The 26,859-nt window shown below is 41.5% G+C and overlaps 1 protein-coding gene across 1 annotated transcript in view; it reads right to left on the bottom strand.

Moving 5' to 3' along the window:
* Positions 1-26,859, bottom strand: part of LOC124552544 (protein unc-45 homolog B) — a 100,887-nt gene that overhangs the window by 58,354 nt on the left and 15,674 nt on the right. The window contains exons 5-6 of the mRNA XM_047126861.1: positions 24,961-25,115; positions 10,990-11,199 (exon numbers count right to left, since the gene is read on the bottom strand). Of these exons, the coding sequence (XP_046982817.1) occupies positions 10,990-11,199; positions 24,961-25,115 (365 nt within the window). The remainder of the gene's footprint in view (positions 1-10,989; positions 11,200-24,960; positions 25,116-26,859) is intronic.

Below are 26,859 nucleotides of genomic sequence, written 5' to 3'. Positions count from 1 at the left end.
CAATATATGCCATGCCGCAGCTACAAGGAATACGATATACACCCGCCTTACACAGTCCAAGATCATCCTTAACGGAACTCAAAAGTGCTCTAATTTTAGATGGAGGTCGGAAAACACATTTCACATCGTATTTCCATAAAATACGACCAATCTTATTGAACGTGTTTCCTACGTAAGGCAAAAAGGCAGTAGACTAAGGTGTTTACTCAGAATTATCATCAATCACCCGATGTACAGTTGGTCGATAGCGCAACGCACGTTCAATCTGTCTATCACTAAAACCATTTTGACGAAATGTAACTTCAAGATGGGACAGCTCAGCTGGCAAAGTCTCAGTGTCAGAAACGACATGTGCCCTGTGTACCAAGGAACGAAGTACTCCTTCACGCTGAGCCGAATGGTGACAACTATTAGCTTGTAAGTACAAGTCGGTGTGAGTACGTTTCCTGTAGACTGCATGTCCCAATGATCCATCATCCTTCCTCCTAACCAACACGTCGAGAAAGGGAAGGCAACCATCCTCTTCCACCTCCATCGTAAAACGAATGTTCGGGTGGATCGAGTTCAAATGTTCTAGAAAGACATTCAAATTCTCCCTACCGTGAGGCCAAACTACGAAGGTATCATCAACGTATCTAAAGAAACAGGCGGGTTTTAAAGGCGCCGACTCCAATGCACATTCCTCGAAGTCTTCCATAAATAAATTTGCGATCACAGGAGACAACGGACTACCCATCGCAACTCCATCTGTCTGCTCGTAATACTGGTCATTAAATAAAAAGTAAGTGGATGTCAACATATGCTTCTCTGTTGAGTCCACAAGTAGGATGGTGTGAACATCATATCAGGAACTCAGCTGATTCTTTACGTCGTTTGGAGGGACTGAGGCTGAATGACTCTAATATTTTAGTGAGTTTCGATGTGGTCTCTCTCTTCACTAGTGTTCCTCTGTCTGATTTGTTGCGGTTAATTGAAGCCAGGTTTGGTGCTGATTTAACTAATCTCTTTAGGCATGTGTTGACATCCACTTACTTTTTATTTAATGACCAGTATTACGAGCAGACAGATGGAGTTGCGATGGGTAGTCCGTTGTCTCCTGTGATCGCAAATTTATTTATGGAAGACTTCGAGGAATGTGCATTGGAGTCGGCGCCTTTAAAACCCGCCTGTTTCTTTAGATACGTTGATGATACCTTCGTAGTTTGGCCTCACGGTAGGGAGAATTTGAATGTCTTTCTAGAACATCTGAACTCGATCCACCCGAACATTCGTTTTACGATGGAGGTGGAAGAGGATGGTTGCCTTCCCTTTCTCGACGTGTTGGTTAGGAGGAAGGATGATGGATCATTGGGACATGCAGTCTACAGGAAACGTACTCACACTGACTTGTACTTACAAGCTAATAGTTGTCACCATTCGGCTCAGCGTGAAGGGGTACTTCATACCTTGGTACACAGGGCACATGTCGTTTCTGACGCTGAGACTTTGCCAGCTGAGCTGTCCCATCTTGAAGTTACATTTCGTCAAAATGGTTTTAGTGATAGACAGATTGAACGTGCGTTGCGCTATCGACCAACTGTACATCGGGTGATTGATGATAATTCTGAGTCAACACCTAAGTCTACTGCCTTTTTGCCTTATGTAGGAAACACGTCCAATAAAATCGGTCGTATTTTACGGAAATACGATGTGAAATGTGTTTTCTGACCTCCATCTAAAATTAGAGCACTTTTGAGTTCCGTTAAGGATGATCTTGGACTGCGTAAGGCGGGTGTATATCGTATTCCTTGTAGCTGCGGCATGGCATATATTGGTCAAACTATCAGAACCGTGGAGGACAGATGTACTGAGCATAAATGGCACACACGATTACAGCAGCCAAATAGATCTGCTATTGCTGAACATTGCTTGGATACTGGTCACCCCATGTTATATAATAACACCGAGATATTGGCATGCACGTCCAGCTATTGGGACAGTGTCATTAGGGAGGCAGTTGAGATTAAATTAGCGAGCAACCTTGTTAACAGGGATGGAGGTTTCTGTTTAAACTCTGTTTGGAATCCGGCTCTCTCCCTTGTCAAAAAACAGAGGAACAGAGTCAATGCTGCCTCACCTGCGAACTCATAGTCTCACTATCGATAGCTCTGACTTTGGTCATCTTTGGTGGCACTAGTGTTCAGTGTGTGTGTGTGTGTGTGTGTGTGTGTGTGTGTGTTATCTTTCCTGCTTCTGAGGTATTAAATCTGCATGTACGCCGCCTGTCCGTTGCAGTTTGCCTTGAAAATGGCGGGGTGTTCTCCCGCCGAAATATCGGCGGTCGCTGAAAGTGTTACTTGGCTGAATTACCGGAAGTTATTTGAAAGTTGTATACGCCAGGAGAAACTCAGGTCTCACAAATGATGCTAATCTTCAGCACGGGCCAGCAATCGTGGTAATGGAGTGAGAGGTAACACCTGATCGGCTGTGGAAGCTAGTACTCTGTGGATGATCATCCCGTGCTGGAGATGCTCAGATTTCCTTAAGTATCCTTATAATGACTCTTATATTGTCTCGGAACTGAGATAAGGTTTTGAGTTAAATACCGATCTCATGTATATTAGTATTAACACGTTCGATTAGTATGTGATGCCCACTTATTCAAAGTGAACAAAAATATGTCGCAAGTTAAGTCACAAATAGCGTGTAAATTATTCCTAAAAGTAGAGTAATTGACGTAACATATTTCTTGGAGTTAAAGGAGGAGCTATAGTGTCAAAGTCTGGAACACTGACGTGTGAAGTACACGGTCAAACTAATTGTTATAAAATTAATCCTAGCTTCAATACAACAGTTACACTGTATTTTATATTACATTTTACTTGGAACACTGATGTGTGAGGTACACGGTCAAACTAATTGTTATAAAATTAATCCTAGCTTCAATACAACAGTTACACTGTATTTTATATTACATTTTACTTTTTGCTATTGGACAGTTTCTATCATATGGCCACTCTCAAAGAATCTTTCGAAACACAGAGACTGTCACATGATAATTTAAAAATAAAAAATGTTCTAAGGATCTGAGGGTGTGAGGAAACGATGTAGAACACCACATCGCAAAATAATTAAAAGCTACTCAGCTACACATATGATTGGAGAAAATATGTTGTCATATCTTACATGGATTGTTTTGACACCATGTAAGATTTGACAATGTATTATGTCTGATCGTACATACACTGTCTGATCAGAGGTGCCCTAGCTTGGATGCTAGTGTGACCTACTCTCGAGTACTGCTCAAGTGTTTGGGATCTGTACCAGGTCAGACTAAAGGAAGACATTCGAGCAATTCGAGTGTTTGGGATCTGTACCAGGTCAGACTAAAGGAAGATATTCGAGCAATTCAGAGGCAGATTACTAGATTCGTTATAGGTAATTTCGAACACACACAACTGGTATGGCAATGCTTCAGGAAATCGAATGGAAATCCCTGCAGGGAAAGTGACATTCTTCTTAAAGAAAAGTACTGAGAAAACTTAGAGAAGTGATATTTAAGCTGATGCAGAACCATTCTACTGCCGGCAACATCCATTTGCATAAGGGCCACAAAAGACACAAGAAATTCGGGTTCTAACAGAAGCATACAGACAGCCATTTTTTCCTTGCTCTATTTATGAGTGGAACAGGAATGGGAGCGAATAATAGCAGTACAGGGAACCCTCTCAGAATTTGTTGTGGAACATTGTAGAATATTCCTGCTTCAGCCTCTATACCGTATTTACTCAAATCGAAGCCACACTTTTTTCCTGTTTTTGTAATCCAAAAAACCGCCTGTGGTTTAGAATCGAGTGCAGAGTAAGCAGAAGTTCTGAAAAATGTTGGTAGGTGCTGCCACAACTAACTTCTGCGGTCGAATATATGTAACGCTACACAGGCATGCTTTGCAGGCACAAAGACAAATACTGGCGCCAAAACCTCTGTGTCAGTAAAAAAAAAAAAAAAAAAAAAAAAAAAAAAAAAAAAAAAAAAAAAAAAAAAAAAAAAAAAAAAGTGGAAGACGAGCTTTTTCTCTGCCCCGAGTTTCGACCACACTACATTTTCATACATTATCCAATGAAGGAAATATAAATTTCGTATTGTTCATCTTCAAATGTAGCAGCATTTCGGTGTACTACGAAAATCTGACTGGCAAGACTGTTTGGGATGTTTGTCAATATGGGAAACCCTACGTTCTGAATTTTTTCCTACCTGTGAGAAGAGATGGTTGCTAACAGGAACTTTTATGAATTGTGAATAACATGCAGTATTCTCTTCACCATAAGAATAATACGAATATAAACATTTTGTCATGTATTCTTTCGTGTTTGCAGCTATCTCATTTAAATCCTGTCTGCCTAATAAACTACGAAACTAGAGGGAGACAACAGCAAACGTGGAAGAATACACATATCATGTCATGATTATATTCGTATTATTCTTATGCCTAATAGTGATATAGTCAGAAATGAAGCACAGCAATTGACTAGATTTTTAAATCTAAGATGACTCTAATTTCGGTGCAGAATGTAATGTACTAAAAGAGGCATCTGCAAAGATTTTCAAACGGAGAAAATTTTTCGCTAAACTCTTGTTCAGAACATCATCTATCATACGCAGTCTATTATTTGGTTCTTGTTGATCATTATCTAAGAAAGCAACAGTGTTTGTAACAACAAATAGCAGTCTCTTGCCATTGTTTCGCTAATAAGACGATTCCTCCCCCCGCCCCCCACCTCTCTCTCTCTTCACAATGCAGTAATGCATTTTCAGATTAGAGTGACATAAACACCTATATCAAAGAGAACGGCACTTATCAGATCAAAGAAAAATAAGCAATCAATTCAAACCAGACGAAGCACGTGAAAAAGGAAGGGTACCCGTATAAATACAGACGGAGCGCCTGACGCATAGCAATGGCTACCTGGTAAAGCTTAACTGCTAAGCTTACGACTCGAACCAAACTACTGTAGTTGTATCGTCATTCATTCGACCTAAATTATGTCTCATATTATAATGGTCCAACTTTGTTTCGATTTGGAGGTGCGCCCTAAAACTTTTCTCTCATCTCGAATTTCGAGTCTCAAATTTCTGGTGCGGCTTAGATTCGGGAAAATTTTTTTTCTCAATTTAGAGTCTCGTTTTTCAGGTGCGGCTTAGATTCGAATGCGGCTTAGATTCGAGTAAATACGGTAGTTTGATTAAGTTCTGATGGGTGGTGGGACTATTTGTAGCCTTCAAAATGTCTCCGAGTTTTTTTCAGTGGAAATTAGAGCACTGTAGATATTGACTGGTGCTCACAGATGTCTAGAGAGACCTAGCAGTGAACAAAAGCATGGCGAGTCGTCGGGTGAGGCATCTGCCATCACTGCGCAGAGGTTGTGCAGACCTGTCCGATCTTCCGTACGTCGGCCAGCTGCGCTCGACCAACCTCGAGGAACTGAAGAACCTACTTTGGTGTGTTGTCGCCACAAAAATGCTAATCAACTTCTCCTTCTCTGTGACAATGCAAGGCCTCACACGAGTCTGTGCTCACAAAACTTTACTGGACTGTTCTTTTTCGTCCACTCCCAGCCCACATCTCACACCTTCCTATTTCCATCTGTTTGGGCCAGTGAAGGATGCCCTTCACGGGAAGCAACACACATATGATGGGGAGGTTACCGATGCAACAAGGTGTCGGTCCTGACATCGACCAGTAGAGCGGTACCGTGTGGGTATATGGGCCCTCCTAGTAAGGAAGTCACACTGAACAGAGAGTGTGTTGAGAAAATAGGGTTTTGTAGCCCAATGAGTGGGAATAATAGGCTTTAATGGAATCTGGAATAAAACGGACCTGCTCTCAGAAGAAAGGTGTGTCGCATTACTTACCGAAAATCCCTCGTAGATGTAGTAAAGTATCTGGACACTTGTTAATGGATATTAATGAGGGATGTGGGCTGTCCACCTTTCGCTTTTATGAGGACTTGAACTTTACTGGGGACACTTTCAGTGAGGTGTCTGAATGTCTTTGGAGGAGTGCAGGCCATTCTTCCTCAAGAGCCAAAAGCAGGAAAGGTAATAATGTCGGACACTAGAGTCTGGAGCGAAGTCAAAATTCTAATTCGTCTCGAATGTGTTCCTTTTGGCTCTGGTTGGGTCTCTGGAAAGGCCAGTCCACTTCAGGAGTGTTACTGTCCTCAGATCACTGTCTCACAGATGCTGCTTTATGACGGGCTGCACTGCTGTGCTGATTCACACAGTCATCATCTCCAAACTTTTGCTCTACTGTACACAGTACACAATTGTGCAAAAGGTGTTCGTATCCTACCGCATCAAAAGTTTTCTAAAGTGCAACACGGTTCCACATCCTAACCACAAAAAACACTTCAATTCCATTGTACCACCTCCTCGATCCTCCACTGTCGGCAATACACGCGAGGACAGACATTTGCCAAACCCACATCCTTCAACAGAATTTCACGAGGTACAGCACGATTCGTTACTCCGAAGCACTCGTTTCGAGTTATCCACTGCCTGATGGTATCACTCTTTACACCACCTCACACAGCACTTAGTACTTACTACAGAAATGTTACAATTATCATACAACATACGTGTCTCATTGCGTGTTATCATTTGCGAGAAACCTCTTTTTAATATCTCTACATATGACAATTGTTACGACCACAATTCACAGTGCACGAGGACACGAACGGGTGCATCTCACGCTACTGTGCTTCTAATATGGAACCCAGTCACTCGAGAACGAAATGAGAGATCTTAATGCAGAATCTGTTTCCACCACTGTAAACTCTTCAAAATTTCAACTGCATTTTACGGGCTATAAGATGCACTTTTTTCTTCGAAAAATTGCCTCCAAAACTCGAGTGAGTCTTATACTCAAAATTAATATAAAAATGTCCGGTGTTTGAGTTAAAATACCCACGAGTCTTAAAAATGGCTATATATTCGAATCGGATTCAACTGGCAGCAACAGTGCACCAATGCGACGAACGTGAGTTGCGGGGATTCACAAGCTCGATAACACTGTCTCCCTCCTACCCCGCCATCACAAATCCCAAACACTGTCTAGACTGTGTTGCATCATTGCAATCTATGGTGCCAGTGAACTCGAACTGAAAGTGATTTCCATTATCAGTAACAAAACAATATTTTTGTTAATAGCTACTTTTGTAATGGAAAAAAGAAAAGGTATTCGTATGATGCAGGCTATAAACTGAAAGTAATGGCATATGCAGAAGAACATGCAAACAGAGCAGCTGAGCAGCATTTCGGCCCTACACTGACGGAAACAATCATTTGCAATTGGCAGGCTGGTAAAGAAGAACTGAAAAAAATGAGAAAGACTAAATGTGCAAATAGAGGACTGAATGCAAAGTGGCCAAAAATAGAAGATGACATACTGAAACGGATTTCAATACACTGTCAAAATGGTAATGGAATTAATACAAAAATGATTCAAATACACACTTGTAAGCTTTCACTACAGTTGAACTTAACAGATTTTAAGGGCAGAGTTGGTCAGTGCTACAAGTTTATGAAGCATCGTGGACGTAGCATGCCAACCGAAACCAAAATGTCTCGGAAATGCCACTTTGTTATGGAACATTGAAAACCAATGTGGAACTATGTCGAGTAGCGAATACGGACGGGACTCCTCAGACATTTGTTGTGCCGAGTGAAGGAACTATTGCGACGAAAGGTGCTAAAACTGTAACTATAAAGACAAGTGGACATGAAAGAGTGCACTACACTGTTGTCCTTTCACGTTGTGCTCGTTGTACTAAGCTTAATCCAAAGGTTATTTCCAAGCACAAAACAATGACAAAACCTTCTGAAATACTGCCTGCTGCTGTTGTTCATGTACAAGATAAGGGTTCGGTGGACAAGACTGATATGAGATAATGGATTAACAGAGTGTGGGAGAGAAGGAAAGGTGATGTATTGAAGAAATGTTCTCTTCTTGAGCTATATCAGTTTTGTAGTCACTTGAAGAATTCTGTGAAAGATAAACTGAGACAGGGGAAATACAGAGCTTGCTGTTATTCTGAGACTGACTTCATAATTGCAACCTCTCAATGCTCTGATAAATAAACCATTCAAAGTGTATGTGAGAGACGAATGGAACAAATCGATGATGAATGGAACACAACACGAATTCGTGCCGAAGGGAGCTTTAAAATGACGTACAATTAAACAAGTGTCTCAGAAGTTAAAAGTAGTTGCGTGCTAGCGTGAGAGAAAACATTACTGTTAAATGTTTCAAGAAGTGCAGCATAATGCTTTCAATGGCATTGCAGACCATCTTATAAATGAGGAGGAAAAGATGATGATGAAAAGGAGCAAGAGGAGGAGTAGAGAGAAGAAGAACATTCATATGACAATTTTCAGGGATTTTAAAGGTCAGTTCAGTTTTATAAACTAAGAATTTTTTTTAGTCTGCCTTTGCAATCTAATAATAAAAATGGTAAAAACATTATTTTTAAAAAGATTCTTAAAAATTAAGGTGCATCTTATAGTATGTAACATACTTAATTTGATGCAGTGCAGTAAGTATGATGGATAATGAAAAGAAATTCAGTCCTTAAACGAGTGAAGATATCAGACTGTAAGATATGCAAAAATCGAATTTTTTCACCTAATGTTTTTGAAATGTTGGATTATAAGTATTTCATGTTGGCCAGAATGCTGTCTCTCAGCACAGGCACCACTATTTGGTGAGCAGTACAGCTGTAACGGAAGCCGAGGCACCTGACGAAGGCTTTGGTCAAAACTGAAAGCTAATGTGTAAGTGTCTTTTAATTGAACCCAACTGCAACTTAACATGTCATCTTTATCATAAGTAAAAATCTATCTTTTCCTTATATTGTTGAGATACACGTGAAGTACTGTCTGAAAGAAGCCGCATAAATATCCAGTCAGATCTTGACGAGATTTCAAAGTGGTGCACAGACTGGCAACTTGCTTTAAATGTTCAGAAATGTAAAACTGTGCATTTCACAAAATGAAAAAACATAGTATTCTATGACCATAAGATCACTGAGTCACTGCTGGAATCAGCCAACTCATACAAATAACTAGGTGTAACACTCTGTAGCGATATGAAAGATATGAAATGGAACGATCACATAGGTTCAGTCATGGATAAAGCAGGGGTAGACTTTGGCTTATTGGTAGAATTTGGAGAAGTGCAATCAGTCTACAAAGGAGACTGCTTACATATCACTCGTGTGTCCCACTCTAGAATATTGCTTGAGAGTGTGGGACCCATATCAAACAGGACTAACAGCTGATACTGTAAGTACACAGAGAAGGGGAGCACAGTGATCATACGTTCGTCTGACCATTAGGAGAGTGCCTCAGAGATGCTAAAGAAATTGAACTGGTAGTCTCTTGAAAACAGACATAAACTATCATGAGAAAGTCTACTAACAATGTTTCACAATCCGGCTTTAAATCAGGACTCTAGGAATAAAATGCAGTCCCCTATGTATCGCTTACAATGGGATTGTGAGGATGAGACTATAAAAATTACTGCATGCAGAGAGATATTTAAACAATCATTATTTCCATGTTCCATATCTGATATGGAATGAAAAAAAAGTCCTAGTAACTGGTACAATGGGATGTACCCTCTTCCACACACTTCACAGTGGTTTGCAGAATTTGGATGTATTTGTAGAAGTAGATCTGATGGTGACTTACTACCAACAGATCACAGTACCTTTCCTATGGCCTGAGAATGAATCATTCAATTAAAAAAATTCTGTTTACAACACAGTCACTGTGTTCCCTTCAGGTAGTACACCTCTTGTGTGGAACATACAGGGTGACAACTATTGAACTATATGAGAAATAAAATCGCCATAATTTCTGAATAATTTGCGTTAGGATGTTCAAACTGCACCGTCGGCCGTGGGGCACGACGGGATGTGCACACATGATGAAGCCTACTTTCATTTGGACGGGTTTGTCAATAAGCAAAATTGGCGCATTTGGGGGACTGAGAGTGCACGTCAGTGTGCAATGTCCAGTTACGTAATAATTGGTGTGATATTCCTTGACGGCACAATGACTACCGAACGGCTCGTGAAGGTTTTGGAAAATGATTTCATAGCAACTATTCAAAGTGACCCCAATTTCGACTGACTGTAGTTCGTGCGTGACGGAATTCGACCCAATTGAAGCAGGGGAGTGTTTGATGTTCTGGAGGAGCACTTTGGGGATGCGACTCCTTGTCGTATATTAAAGACAAAGCCTACAGCAATAACCATAAAACCATTGCTGAGCTGAAGACAACCATTCGGGGGGGGGGGGGGGGGGGGGTTATCAACAGCATTCACGTTTTCACACTTCAGCAGGTCACACAGAATGTTGCTGTTCGTCTGCGCTACACCACTGCCGATGACGGCAGGCATACATAACACGTCATAACCTAAATCCGAATGTCTGTAGTGAAGTTTACATGTTGAATAAAGTACGTGCACGCCATAGTTTGTAACTAATTCAAATTTTTAATCATATAGTTCAATAATTGTCACCCTGTATATTATGCTCCATAATGCTAAATCCCATTTGGGAACAAGAAAATCAGGCAAAGCCAACACTTACATACCAATGAACCTAGCAGGACATAATAGTTTTTATTCCTCCTTTCCGTGTTCAGCTCAGGACACAATTTATTACTTACACACTCTGCTGTCTACAGCAATAACCATAAAACCATTGCTGAGCTGAAGACAACCATTCGGGGGGGTTATCAAGAAAAGTAAGAATTTATTTGTGCAGTATTAAAATTTCTTACAAAAAATGACTAAAGCAATGTTAAAAATAATAATAAATTCAAACTGATTAGAGATAATTATTCAAGCATGTAAGTTTATGGTATGTTACATTTACGAAAGAATGATATTCTAGATACGTTCTGTCGAAACAATTGTCTCACGGAACTCGCGGTGCACTCACTTGGCGAGGCAGACGGAGACGACGGTGCGGGTGTTGGGCGTGATGTCCATGGCCGACTCGTACTTACACTCGGGCACCTCAGACGCCACCTCGAGCAGCCGCTGCAGACCCTTGATGGACACCAGCCTCTCCGCCCAGTCCAGTGCCCGGTAGTCGACATTCCGCGTCAGCAGCTCTATCGTCGCATCCCGGGCTTGCCCTGTTATGGACCTGTCACAGAGGAGACATTCAAATAAACTGTACAAATCACACACACACACACACACACACACACACACAGACAGAATATATTTCAGAATTCTCCAACTGCTATTGTAATTTCCAGTAGCATGTGACTTTTGCTTACTCCACAATCAACCTACACAACGTATGATCAAAAAGTAACGGGAATTTTTGTTTTTCTTAAGGAATCTTTATTTATTGATCAACGTCAACTCTGTCCCCTTCAAAGTAATCCCCATCAGTTATAATATACTTCTGCCAGTATATTTTCCAATCTTCAAAGAACAATTTTTGTCACAGTGTTTAGCTCCTTCAGCGATTATGTTTTTATCTCATTGATGTTGGCAAAATGCATCCTTTAGTGGTACTCTTCGGTCCAGGGAATAGAAAGATGTCACAGGGGGGGCTGTGTCCAGTGAATATAGTGGCTGAGGCAACATAACGGCTGCGGAAAAAAAAAAAAACAATGAGGCATATGTGGTAGCATTACCATGAATGAATTTCCACAAGTGGTTCTGCCACAGTTTTGGTCGTTTTCTTCAGACTGCCTCACACAAGTGGGACATAACTTGCAGGCAGTATTCCTTATTGACCATATGACCCTATGTAGAACTCATGATGCCCTATTCCACTGTAACCAAGGGAAACAATGAGAAGAACCTTCACACGTGCTCGAACTTGTCAAATATTTTTTGGCTCTTGAGGCAGTGTCCACTGGGATGATTGGGCCTCGGTTTTGACATAACCGTATGCCTAGATTTTGTCACCTTTTTTTTTTTAAACTTCTGAATCACTGTCTACTTCATTCACCAATTCCTGAGTGATATCTATGTGTCGTCATCTTTCATTGAAATCCAACAATTTTGAGCTCATCAGCAATGCCTCTGATGGTGATTCAGCAATTTTCCAGAGCCACTTTCTTAATTCTTCCACACTGTCATCAGCAGTTGATACATTAGGGTGTTTCAGGATGGTCATTGTCTTCTCGACACTCTTTGAAACATCTATACCACTCATAGACTCTCGTCTTACTCGAAGTAGATTCCCCAAAAGCCCAAAGCCGACATTTTGAATGCGGTGCTGAACTTTACTCAATTTTTCAAGCAAAATTTAATGCAGATACTATGATCCATCTTTTTTTAACATAAAAATTCGCTGAGCACTCAAAAACAGCTGAAAATGCAAACATATATCAGATACATGGGTATCAAAAAGCTAGAAAATTTTTTTTAAATCGGGTGTATAAATCCCACAAAATTAAAAAATTCCCCTTACTTTTTGCTGACGCCATGTATGGTTTAGCTATAGTCCTTTGCATGTTAATACAGGTTGATGCTTATTTACATGTCTATACAGGGTCATACTGTGGCGTATCAAGGTGTGAGGACAATCGGGATTGTGGGCACGAACACACGTGTGCACTACTGCAGGTCACTAAACCATACAGCACAACCTGTGAATTAATGAAGCCCCTTGCCACATAGCAATTGAGATGAGACATGATAAAACATAGTCCACTGGAACTAATATTTTATGTTTTTCGCAATTCTATGCCATAAATTCGAGGGCTCTGTGAAAAATCCGTAAGATTAATGTTAAAAATTTCCTGATTTTACATTTATTCCTAGTAAGGCTTACCTCGATTCTATGTTCTTAATTGATGTCTCACTCGACTTCATCTCATTTTCTTCCTATTGCCATTTGATGTGACTGATCAAATTATAAGTGGTACAAAAAACAGACAGTTCACGCTGCGGGTGGTGGCAGAGTTAAGGGAATATTTTAGGCCGACGTGAGAGAGGAAATGCTGACATAATCCGTGACCGGCATTGCCAGCACAACTTGCAAGGTTTAACTCCATCCTACAATTACAATACAACAACTGACAGGTTGCGGCAGCAACGGAAAACCGGGACAGTTGACGAAAAGTATTCGGGATCGAGCCATTACGTGACAGAGGGGAGCAGCCACAATTTCTTCTTGTGCCACTTATAACTCATTCTCATCTTTTTGGATGTATTTCTGATATGTACTATATTCAGCAACAACATTGAACGCCAACCTTTTACATTCAAACAGTGAGCCTCAAAGAATATGCTCAGTCAGAATCAAAGAAATGACAGCCATTTCCAGCAAGTGAGTTGTTATTGGCAGGTGACTTGTTACACCACGACACGGTACTACATACGCTACTCGTGTATATACTTTGCACCATACACTGTAGATCATAAAGATTGGCAGCAGTGGTAGAAGGCATGAAGCGAAACTATAGCACTCAGCTATCTTTTAAATTTACATTTTACACAGTGTGCAGGAATTCCCTAAGCTGACTTCTAATATATTTGTAACATCAACTGAAGAAGTAAAGTCATTTTTTCACGTCTCTCTTTCTCTCATTGAGCCAAAAATAATACTTTGACAGATCTGATCATATGAAGTGCGGTGAGCGTATGAAGTGCGGCTCGTAAGAAAAATGTTAAACAATAATGGCAGTGGTGACAAAGTTCGTCATTAAGCAGATGGGCACATTTATGCTTACAACTTAACCACTTAGCTGCTGTGGCTTGACTTAACTCCCTTGGCCCCTAAGGGGGCATAGGGCATCCAGGATACTCACCATCTGTCTCTGTCATTGGCCTCTTGCCTCAATTCTGGCCAGGTCTTGCCAACTCTTTTTGCTTCCCTTGCCACTGTCCTCTTCCGTGTGCTCCTGTATCTTCCTCTCTTCCTCATTCCCTGAGGATTCCGTTCCGATGCTTTTTTCTCGATAGCTCCGTCTCGTTTTCTCAATGTGTGCCCCTACCGCCCACACTTTCTCTTTCAAATCTGGTCTTCTACAGTTATCTGGTTTCTTATTAGCCAGAGCTTCTCGTTACATATTTTTTTCTGGCCACCAGATAATCGTGTTGCTTCGGAGTCATCTATTTGAGAAGCTTCGTAACTGGGATGATATCTTTTTATCCATTTTCCAGCTTTCACTTGCGTACAGAAGGACAGCCTTCACATTTGTATTAAAAATACGAATTTTCGTTTTGTACCTGACATTTCTGTTTTTCCATATTGGATACAACTGCACGAAGGCACCATTTGCCTTTTTAATGTGGTTTTTCACATCATCTCCAGATCCACCATCTTCCCCCATTATACTACCCAGACTCAGGAATGAGTTGACAGTTTCCAACCGCTGCTCCCCTATTAATAGTGGCACCTCCATGTTCCCTGAATTTACTCTCATTTCCTTTGTTTTGCCTATATTTATCTTGAGGCCAACAGTCTCTGTTTCTTCTGTCACAAGTTTAATTTAGCTTGCATATAAGTCAGCCTTTGAGCTAATAAAACTATATCGTCTGCAAAATCCAAATTCTCCAGATGTTCACCGATCCCCCATCGGATTTTTCGTCTCCTGCCTACTGTGACTCTTCTCGTAACTGAGTCTAGAACAAGTAAGAAAAGTGTTGGTGATAAAATGCAACCCTGCCAGACTCCAGTTTTTACTTTTGTGAACTCTGTCATATTTCCCTTGTGGAGTATGCAACATTTGTAGCCATCGTACAGATCTTTTATGATGTTTAAGATCTTCTGTGGTACACCACACTCCTGCGACACCTGCCTGAGCACTTTATGTTTCACGGAATCGCAGGCCTCTTGAAAATCAATGAATGCCAGATACACAGTTGCTTGGAGTTCTTTGCTTTGCTCTAAAGTGTTCCTAAGAGTGTTAATAAGATCAACACAAGTGCATTGTGCCCTAAAAACAGCCTGTTCTTTATGCAGTCGATTTTTGAGAGACTCTTTAATTCTGTTTAAAATAATTCTGATGAGGACCTTAGTGGGCACTGACAGCAATGTAATACCACACCAGTTGTTAAAGTCTGAAAAATTTCCCTTTTTTGGGAGCTTTACCACCAAACCATTTCTCCACTCCTTTGGAGATTTCTCTTCATGCCAAATATGCTTCAGCAAGGGATGGAGCATTTTAACAGTACTTTCAATATCAGCTTTTAAGAGCTCTGGGGCTATATTGCCTAGGCCTGGAGTCTTTGCATTCTTTAGGGTTTTCAAAGCAATCCTAATTTCATCCACTGTGGGGCAATGCAAATTTGTATCTCGGTCTTCTTCAACTTCTTCTGGAACATCTCTTACCTGTTCCTCTTGGTTGTCTCCATAATTTAACAGTTCCTTCAAGTGCTCCTCCCATCTCTGTAGGTATGCCTGTAGAGTTGTAAGCATCATCCCATCCTTGTTCTTAACTGGTCCTTCACATCTAAGTTCTTCATTGACAGCCATCTGATTATATTATAGAGCTCTTTCATATTTCTTGGTCTTGCTGCCTCTTCTGCTAACTTTGCTTGCTCACCTATCCATTTCCTTTTATCTCGACTTAGCTATATCTTCTTTTTTTTTTTCGCCTCCGTGTATTCTTTATGCACCTCGCTCTTCTACACTCTAGTCTTACAAAGATTTAACTTACGTTTTAGTTCTTTCCTGTGGCTGATTTCATTCCGTGTAGCATCGGAGATCCATTCCTTCCTTTCATGGGCCTTAAATCCTAAGATTTTTTTCCCACATCTAAATAACTGTCTTTGATGTTTTGCCAACCTGTTTCACTTCCCTCTTCCATAAAGTTTTCTTCAGAGAGGACCTGGAGTCTGTTTTGTAGCTCAAGGGCAAATGTTTCTTTGATCTGTTGGTCTTTTAACCTTGCCACATCTATTTTCTCGCTTCTGTGATTGAACTCAGTTCTATTTGCCAGTATCTTCAGTCTGAATTCCGCCAAAACTAGGTGGTGCTCACTTCCAACTCTGCTCCTCTTCTACTTCTGACATCTAATAGAGAGTGTCAAAACTTGCAGCTTACGGCTATGTGGTCTATTTGATTTTCAGTAACATGGTCTGGAGAAACCCACATTATCTTATGGCAGTTAAGATGTGGAAACAACGTTCCTCCAATGACTAGGTCACGTTCTGCGCACGTATCTATCTACAGTTTGCCATTTACATTTCTGATCCCCATACCATGCACACCCGTGATATGTTCAAGCCCTTCATTTTCTGAACCAACTTTTGCATTCAAGTCACCTATGAAAATTTTTATGTCCCCAGAATTTGTTTGTCTAAAGACAGTGTTAAGGTCTGTAGAAAATGCATCTTTTAATTCTGCCTTAGCTATTTCAGTACGTGCATACCATTGAATTACAGTGAAATATTGCACTTTTGTTTTAAAGAGTGCAATTATTATCCATTCCGAGACCGGTTCCCACTCCAGTAAACTTTGCTTGCTGCTTTTAGATGGTAAGAACCCTACACCATTCCTACACATTGCATCCTCACCTGTCTGACCCACATACAGATGCACTCCACCATTTTGTTTTTGGAATTCCCCAGATTCTGGCCACCTTATTTCGCTTAGCCCTAATATATCTAGTCAGCAGTTCTCCTTCTCTTTTTCAACCTGTCTTAGCCTTCCTGCCTCCCTCAACATCCTTACATTCCAAAAACCAATATGGGTTTTCCTTTTCAGGCCAAAGGTCATATCCTTAAGATCCATACAGCTGTTTCTCCTTTTAGTTTCTGAGATACGTGGTTTTTGGTGATGCGGGTTATCAGCCCACAGCCCCCGAGTGTCCTGGTGGGGCTGCCACCTCATGGCTCGGACACCTGCCAAGATTTTATTTCAGGGCCTCACCCCTTAGACAGCTCGTCTTCACCGCAACTACAGAACATGAGCCATCCCTTCGTAATTGTCCTGGTTTCTGAGGATCTTCCGCTGTCCACATTAGGGGAATGTGCTTGCTGCCACACAGTCACAGAGAGAAAAAGGAAAGGAAGGGAGATTATAGGATGGGATATGATATGATAGGACAGGACAGGACACTAGACAGGATGTGAGACACACTTTGTCTGGATCACCTATGGAGACCTGTCTGACTTGGGAGGCCCTGCCAGTAGTTAGACGACTGTCAGTGAAGCCCTCCACTTCATTGGATCACACAGACCCCCTTACCCACATAGACAATTTTTCGTTAAGGCGGTGTCAACTGAGGAGGAGCTGCTGTGATATTTTATATTTTTACTTTATTTCAGTAATAGACAGTGCATAAAATAAAAATTACTATACCTCCTAACTTATTTTACAAAACTGACAAAGACAGTTTGTAGCTGCTCAAAATTTCTGTGTCCGGACGAATTCCTTCCCGCTGAAGTCCGGCTCATCGCATTGCTTCTACAGTAACTTTTTTTTACAAAAATAGAACCCACAAATGGATAAACTTTTGTCCTTTGACAAACAGTGCTCAACATTTATGATGTTAAGTAACCTGCTAAGTTACAAGTTATGAAGTTAATATTGGCTAAGCTTTACAACTCAATAGGCTCTACAGAAATATAAGTAATTCAAGAGACAAAAATTCATTAGCATAAATTATTGGAGGAGGAGATTAGTGTTTAGGGTCCCATCGCCAATGAGGTCATTAGAGACGGAATACAACCTCGGATCAGGAAAGGGTGGGGAAGGAAATCAGCCGTGTCCTTTCAAAGGAACCATCCTGCCATTTACCTGAAACAATTTAGGGGAATCACGAAAAACCTAAATCAAGATGGCCGGACGCACGTTTGAACCGTCGTCCTCCTGAGCGTGAGTCGAGTGCGCTAACCACTGTGCCACCTCGCTCAGTACAAATTACTGTATGAACACTGTATTGTAAATTTCATTTCCTTCACTTATACAGATTTTATACATAGTATTGGAGAGAATTGCAATTTTTAGTCATATATGTCAATTACATGTGTTTTTGCTCATATTTGGGGGGTTTTAACATTTTCCGTGATTTTGATTTTTCCTCAATTTTGCCTTTTTTTACGTCTGGACTGCATGAAAATGTAAAAACGGGTTTCATTTGTATGATGATAGGGGAAAGGAAAGCAATAGGAGTGACTGGAAATGAAAAGGACATTAAGTGTACAAGGGAGACTATGGGACCATTGACTTTAGTGTTTGACAGAAGGAAAACTGGTCATATGTGTTAATTTTTGGTGGAATAGTTGTGAGGGTGACCACATGAAATGTACTCGTGTCTTCTTAAAAGCAACAGGGCATTTCACTGGGCACAGAGTTCAGTGTACATTGTTACAGAGTCAGACAGCTGAAACAGAGGAGGAATTTGCAAATGTTTTTACTTTCAGGTGGGCACGTGGAGGGTATTAGGTAAATGAGGCCTTGTGTTTCAGTTGTGATAAGATGCAAGGTACTGGGGTAATCTTGCACTGAGGAGATGAAGTAGACACAGCATATGGTACTCACATAAATTGTGTAGCCACAACCAATCTAACTGGGTATATGAAGCACCAACACAGTCATACACGAGGATATCACAGATGGATATTGCGGAAGTAGTGCACACGAGCATTCGGGATTAATTCTAATTGTCTAGCTTTCTCCCTACCTGTGCAGTATCGGATTACGTCAAAATAGTGGAGGTCGGATAGGATGAGTGACTCCGAAATTTTAGTTTCGCTTACTGTGGAAAGGACACAGAGGCGAATGGAAATCTTCCGACATTCTGCGACAGTATTTCTGCCCGGCAGAGATTCTTGTCAAAAGTTATACCCAAGTTCTCAGAATGAGATTTTCACTCTGCAGCGGAGTGTGCGCTGATATGAAACTTCCTGGAAGATTAAAACTGTGTGGCGGACCGAGACCCGAACTCGGGACCTTTGCCTTTCGCAGGCAAGTGCTCTACCAACTTAGCTACCCAAGCATGACTCACAGCCCGTCCTCACGGCTTTACTTCTGCCAGTACCTCGTCTCCTACCTTCCGAACTTTACAGAAGCTCTCCTGCGAACCTGCAGGACCCGAGTTCGGGTCTCGGCCCGGCACACAGTTTTAATCTGCCAGGAAGTTTTTTATACTCAAGTTCTTCAGTGGTGTTTTGATAAGGCATCAGCATGGCACTCAGAGAAATAGGAGGCAATTGTTCACGAAATTCAGAAATTATTAATTTCTGATGGGATAGTGAAATTACTTGAGACTTTTTCACATTCTGTTTAAGTCCCAGGTTTTCCAGCCACACTACCGCTGACAACAGTTGATTGCAATTCGTTTGCTTTTTGGAAGATACAGTGTTAGGAAAATCATTAAAGTAAATTTTCAGTCGGGCATCGGTCAAATACGAAAATTACTGCACTGCCTGCAAACAGCTACAAAGCTGATTAGTTACAAAATGTTATAGCCATTCAGAGAGGGGAAACTTGACATGTTCTGCAAAGAGTGAGATTCGTGTGTGCTCACCTTCAGGAGTCACAGCTTAGCTTCAGTAACGTGATGTCCTATTTTTTGGTGTTTCAGTAATTTAGTAAAATGTTGTAATTTGCTTCCAGTGACAAGTTGAGATGTTTGGTAAGTAATGAGATCAGGTGTAAACAAAATTTCTGGAAGTTTTGGAATTTTCAGAGAATTTTGCGACTTTCTTCCAATGGATTAAACACACAGTCCAGTCACATTAATGTGACCACCACCCACATTCAGTGTCAACGTCCAACAACCACTGACAGACTGCAGGTGTCATGACTAGCACTACAGGGTAGATTAGATTAGATTAGATTAGGTTCAATTTTTGTTCCGTAGGCCCAAAAAATGAGGTGATTCTTGCGGCTGTGGAACATGTCAGAAAGTATAACATAAAACATTTGAATACTACCCTGATCATTTGTCAGGAGATTGTAGAAATAGGTGAATACAGTGCAGTAAACTGGGACAGCTAATATTTACAGAATTTACATGCTGTCAGAATGAAAAATTTATCATACACAAAATATAGCTGATCTTGACTGTTGTGACGAAGTGCTGTCAAAACTGAAATCTAACAGACATTTTTACTTAAGCTGGCTTAACAGTCTCTGTTAAGATATTCATCTATGGAGTAGAAGGAGTTGCCTATCAAAAAGTCTTTCAACTCTGTTTAAACCGTACTTTATCTGAAACCAAGTTTTCAATGGTTGCTGGCAACTTATTGAAAATATGTTCCTGAATATTGGGCCCCTTTTTGGACCAAGGTAAGTGATTTTAGATCTTTATGTAGATTTTTCTTATTCCTAGTACTGATACTATGTATTGAGCTATTGGTTGGAAATAGAGATGTATTACTTGCAACAAATTTCATTAAGGAATAAATATACTGAGAAGCAGTAGATAGGAATACAAAGTTCCTCGATAAGGTTTCTACGTGACGTTCTCAAATTCACACCACAAATCATTCATATCACATGCTTTTGCACCCTAAAAACTTTTGCTCAGTTTCACGAGTTGCCCCAGAATATGATCCCATATGACGTAATAGAATGAAAGTAAACAAAGTATGCAAGTTTTTTTATATTTATATCTCCTACATCTGACACCATTCTCACAGCAAATACACTCATTTAGGTGCTTGAGCAATTCTGCAGTACGCCCTTCCCGAATGAATTTATTATCGAGTTGCAATCCCAGAAAATTAACACTGTCGACCTCTTCAATCTGCACATCTTTGTACGTTATACACGTACTGGAAGAAAAACTTTTACAGGGTCTGAACTGCATATAGTGGGTCTTCTCAAAGTTTAAAGACAGTGAATTACCTTTAAACCACATATTAATGTCATTGAAAATTTGATTAACAGCTATTTCTAAATCTGTACTCGACTTGCTGCTTATTACAATGTATCATCTGCAAAAAAAAAAAAAAAAAAAAGAGTGTCAGGGGGATGCGGAAAACAGTTCAGTAATAGTCATACATCAGAAACAGAGTGATTTATCAGATGTCCAAAATGGCACGATCGTCAGCTTGCCGGCAAAGGGTGGAATCATTTCCTAAACTGTTTGTGTGCCCCTGCCGTTAAAATACACTGCGCACGGCAAAATGTCACAATCCAAAACAGGCACTGTGGCAAATGTGGTGCACCGTAGGCCGTAGATGACAGGGGCCGACAGTGGCCACAGAGAAGTGTACGGGCAAACAGATGTGCAACTGTTGCTCAGCTGACAGCCCAGACGGAGGAAGAGGCTACCGACAGTGTCTCCTCAATGACCGTCCGGCGAACGTCGCCGCATACGGGTGTCCGCAGGAGTCGCCCGGTTCGTGCAGTCGCGCTCACTGCCGTTCACCGGTGACGAAGGTCAGAATCTGCCACGTCAGCACCACAAGTGGACATCCACCGGGTGGTGACAGGTGGCCTTTTCAGACAAATCACGTTTTATGCACCGTCAGACAAATTACTGTCGGCACATACAGCATAAAACATCTGAAAGCAAACAAACTGCAACAATTGTCGGAAGGGTCCAGGTCGGAGGAGAGTCAGGGCATTTCCCCGCGTGATCTCGTCATTCTGGAAGGCACAACAGATCGAGACAAGTATGCCTCCACCTTTGGGGACCAAGTGCACTCCTACAAGGAGTTTATTTTTCCTCGGAGCTGCGGCACGCATCAGCAGGACGACGCTCCATGTCACACAGCTCGCAGTGTGTGTGTGCGCGGTTCAGAGAGCACCGGCAGGACGAGTTTGCCATACTCCCACGCCCACTCGACTCGCCAGATTTAAATCCGGTCAAGAATCTGCGGGACGACCTCGACCGGGCCATTTGCGCCGGGGATCCTCGATCGACAAATCTAGTGCGTCTGGCCGTGGCGCCGGGATCGGCATGGCTCAACGCCCCCGTCAGTACCTTCCGCAACTTTACTGACACACTTCCGGTGCATCTCGCAACAATCGGCACTGCAAAAGGAGATTATCGAGGCTTTTGACAGGCCACCACATTAAAGTGAAAGGACAGTGTAATTTCATGTGACGTATTGTGTAGCTGAAGTTCTGAAATTTCAGGTTACCGAATACTGGTGAACTGTGTAGTACTGAGCGAGCACACAGTACTGGTAACTACTGTGTGAACTTTCCAGCTGTTTATTGACAGATAAAAGTTGTGATCCTCCGGACATCAGGTCACGAGTTACTTACTTACTTTTCCTGGCTACTACTGAGAAAATATGCTATGTCAGTGAATGTGATAGTGCAAACTATGAGCTATTATATGTTTTTAAATCGAGAACTGTGTGTTAAGAGTCGACTCGGTAGCAGCATGTGGACTGTTAAGATGAGAATACAGGACAGCAACTTAGACAAAACTTGTTTTATTTAGCAACCTCAGCCAGACCCGTTACAATAAGCCTCCTTTGCATCGGGAAATAAAACATTTACGTGTTCCTGCCGATACGTATAGCATAGTGTGTCTTTTAAACAGCTATCCGTAGCTAAAGCACATTATACAAAGCTTCAGGGTAGGCCACTGTTCCGAGGAAACTGATAAACTTAAGTGAATACATTCACATAGACAGAAAGACTTTTTCCATCTCAAACAACTTTTGACTAATTAAAGGTATTTGTAATCCATTTCCGCCTGCGCAACAAGAACTGTCAAGAAAGTACTGTGATCAACTGGTGACAGGATCCTATCACTCGATTTTCTTAAGTATCCGCCGTAAAATTATTTTAATTTGATATAACTTCATTTTTGCTGAAATTAAGAGTCATATAAAAAAACAGCCTAAATTATCATAAACTAAATCACATTAATCGAAATGAAAGCGTTGCAGGTTCAGAGTTTTTGAATGGTCTACACTGATATCATTTGTCACTGAATTTTCACGAATTTCATCCCTACCAATAAATTCACATCATTTCAGTGTATTTAATTCATTTCAAATACACTGTCCACTATCGTTAATGTGATCACCTGTCAAAAGCCCGAATAATCAACTTTTGCAATGTGGAACACTGCAATGCGTGAGGGAAGGAAGTCAGTGTGGTTCTGGAAAATATCGACAGGCACGTGGAGCCGCGCCAAATCCAGTGTTGTGGCCAGTTACACTGAGTTTTGTCGCTCGACGATGATGTTCGGTTTGTAGGGAACTCAACTGCGCGGTCATCAGCGCCCGTATAAAGTCCCAATTTTTACACAGTCCAAGTTTTAAACAATCCAATCTAGCCACCGTCACAAAGGACGATGATGATGATGATACTCAGATGATGTGGACAACACAAGAATCCAGTCCCCGGGCAAAGAAAATCCCTGACCCGGACAGGAATTGAACCCAGAACCCTGCGATCCAGAGGCAGTGACGCCTGACGATCCACAGTGCCGACAGGCCAATCGAGGAGGTTTCACAGATTCTCGATTTTGCTGCTCTTTGAACCGTGCACATATAATGTGAGCTGCTCGACACGTTGTACTATCCTGCCGGTAGATGCTATCGTGCTGGGGAAAAACAAACTGCATGTAGGGATGGACGTGATCCTCGAGGATAGACGCATACTCGTGTTGTACCACTGTGCCTTCCAGAATGATGAAATCACACGGGGAATGTCACGAAAACATTCCCCGTTGCGTAATGCTCCCGTCTACAGCTCGGACCCCTCCGAGGATTGTTGCAGTGTGTCTGCTTCCTGGAATTTTACACAATGGAGTATTAAACGGATTTGTCTGAGTAGGCCACCTTCTGCCACTCAACGTATGCCCAGTAGCTGTACTGGTGTGCAAATTCCAGTCCCCGTTGCTGACGAACCGCAGTTAGCACGGGTGGAAGAACCGGGCAACCGCCGTGGAGGGCCATACGCAGCGACGTTCACCAATCGATCACTGAGGAGACACTGCAGGGAGCCCCTTATCTGGGTAGTCAGTGGCACATCTATTCGCTCGTACACATCTCCACCCCCGTTGTTCATCCCCGTCATCTACAGTCTGCCGTGTACCGCAGTTGCCTCAGTGCACATTTCGGATGGCAGCATTTTAACGTGCACAGTATACTTTAACCACGACAGCACGTGAACGGTTTAAAAACTTAGTTGCTTCAGAAATGCTTCCAACCTTGACACAAAAGGCAATGATCACGCCTTCTCAGCCATCACATAAATCGCTCCTTTACTGTAACGACTGCATTGTTTCCCATGCCCCCCCCCCCTTCACATTTTATATACTCTCCACTACTAGTATGCCACCTGCTGTCTGTGAGTGATTATTGCATGTAGATGTCAAACACAGATGTCGGTCACTGTATAGGTACATAAAGGAAAAGCCCCAACATGCTACGATAAACACTAGCGTGGCCACCGTAATCGTCGGCAGAGAGATATTTTGCTACGCCGGAAGGCAAAATACAAATGATGGAAACATTTTTCATTTTTTTTTTTTTTTGACAATTATTACAGAGAATCTGTTGTTAGTTCTCGTGGTGAGTAGACATATTCTTGTGAGAAGTGTGTAGTTGACATTGTATTATCTGAATGGCAATTTTTATGAAAATATGAAGTGTGAGGACTCTTATTTGTGCAAAATCACGAAAGTTGTCATTTCCTTCCGCGCATTATGCTAATGTCATGTCACTAGCTGCCTGCATCTGAACAGGAAGCACGATTAAGAATCAATATTGTACACACAGACAAGAAGGAGAGCTAATTATACAAGAACTGATGTAAGTGAAAAGTGAAGGACATTGCATTACCTTAAAATTCTATAAGGAATCAAAATGATAAAAGCGAGAAAATATCAATTTGTTTAATTAATTATATTATATTTTTTTTAAATATAAAATTTGCACATCACATCAGTGTGACTGGACTGTGTTTATCTACACAACTGTTCAGAGTGCACGAGGGCTGTCCACTGTATTTGGCGACTGTTTGCATTTATTCTTGTGGTTGCAGTGTAGCTTCTGCGTAAGAGCTTACCTGCTGGTGGTGCTGTAGACGAGGCACGAGAGGACGGTGTCCAGCTGCTGCTTGTGCCGGTCCACAGTCTTCTGCTCCGGGTTCGAGCCCAGGTCCCCTGCATTGCCGGACAGTGCGTTCAGCACTGTCTGGATCATGTACTGGGCCGCATTCACCTGGAACACCGGCCATATGCAGTCTCAGACGTGGAAGGTGACTGCTGCACTCTCACCGAGGGGAGCCGGCCGCACTGAGAGAGAATCGTGACGGTCTCACTCACTGGGGGCCTGCTCTCAGTGTAAACGAATGTGACATATTGGACAACCTTACAATTTTGATGAGGACTGGGTCAACAGCTTTAGTGTAATTATCGAATGGAGCCATTCTGCTTTTGGCTGTTGAAAATATTACTACTGTGATCGGAAATTTCGACACACAGTCATTGCCAAGCAACCTGAAAACAGTCACTAAATATGATACGCTACAGTTAAAAATTAAGTAGCATATCTTTGAAACACGAAACATCAGGGTACTTACACGGGATGTTTAGCCCACTCTACAACATTACAGTGTGACATACTAGAACGTAGTTCCCAGCAGTCTGAAACCAAATGTGTGTGGTGGTGTAAATCTACACATTACCCCACACACCGTGCAACTAATACAACAACAGCAAACAGCTAGTGTAAAAGTGTAGACAAACACCATCACATACACCAAAGTAAACCACTCATGTAGCCGACATTGCGGGTGGATTACAATGGTGGTAAAATTGCGAAGGTGTAAAGATACAGAGAGTTGTGCTTGAAAGTACAAAGATATTAGTCTAAGGAGTCAAATACCATTTGGTTTGTAGAATGTGTACACACAAAGGATGTACGTGACAGATGCATATACTCATTGTAAAAGGAATAAATGATACCAAGAATATAAATTAAAAGTAGGCACATACATAAGAACATCTTAAATGACGCATCATACTGTAAAACTGAAGTGATTTGCCAACATCTTAAAACACAAATGTAACAGTGTCAAGAATCTTAATTGTAAATTAAAGGCAGCAGTCCACATGCATAAAACACACACACACACACACAGACACAGGTGATGTTTTATATCATGCACGTGACATGCTAAGGTGAATGTGTTCCTTTTATTTGGTGACTGCTTTCAGGGTGATTCACAATGAGTATACATTGAAACTGAAACCACAATACTTAATATTTTGAATGTCCAAATGCAGGATGACATTCAATCAGACAAACTTGTTAACACATCCTACATTACATTTTTCCTTTTCCATCTACTTTCATTCAAACATTAAGCACAAAAATCCTGTTCCAATCCCTACCTCTATCTTCCTAGGTTTCCTAGGTCCGTTCTGGAGCATACTTCATGACTTGTTAATGCAAACCAGTGTTTTCTGTTCTGTCGTACAGACAGAACAGAAAATGTGCAGTTACATTAATGTAGTCAAATGTGATTGCTCCACGAGGTATATTTTGGAGTGGACACACACAAACAGCATTAGAACCACTACAGGAATCGTGAATTTGCGATTGGGAGGTGTAATTGACAAAAGACACTGCACTGCAATGTGCAATAAGTTGAGATTTTGGTCGGACGGGAGGTGTACCTGGGTGGCTGAGACAGTCGAGGAAGCCGTACTAGAGGAGTAGGGCATCTAGGTTCGAGTCCCAGTCCAGCACAAATTTTCAACTTTTGCCACTGGAATATTGCAATGCCCCGTGGAGCTGGGAGTCACAGTTTCCCACCTATTTCTTCCTCTTTCGTTTCCCTTCCTCTATTTCAGTAAAGTTTATGACTTCTATTGGGAATCCCTTTATTGACAACCACTACATTTACAAAAATTGTCGGCCGGTAACTGCATGCCGAATAATGAAAGGTCAGAGAAACATT

Source organism: Schistocerca americana, chromosome 10 (assembly GCF_021461395.2).
Source record: "Schistocerca americana isolate TAMUIC-IGC-003095 chromosome 10, iqSchAmer2.1, whole genome shotgun sequence".
In the NCBI taxonomy this organism is placed as follows: domain Eukaryota; kingdom Metazoa; phylum Arthropoda; class Insecta; order Orthoptera; family Acrididae; genus Schistocerca; species Schistocerca americana.
This window is presented reverse-complemented; position numbering and strand designations above follow the sequence as displayed.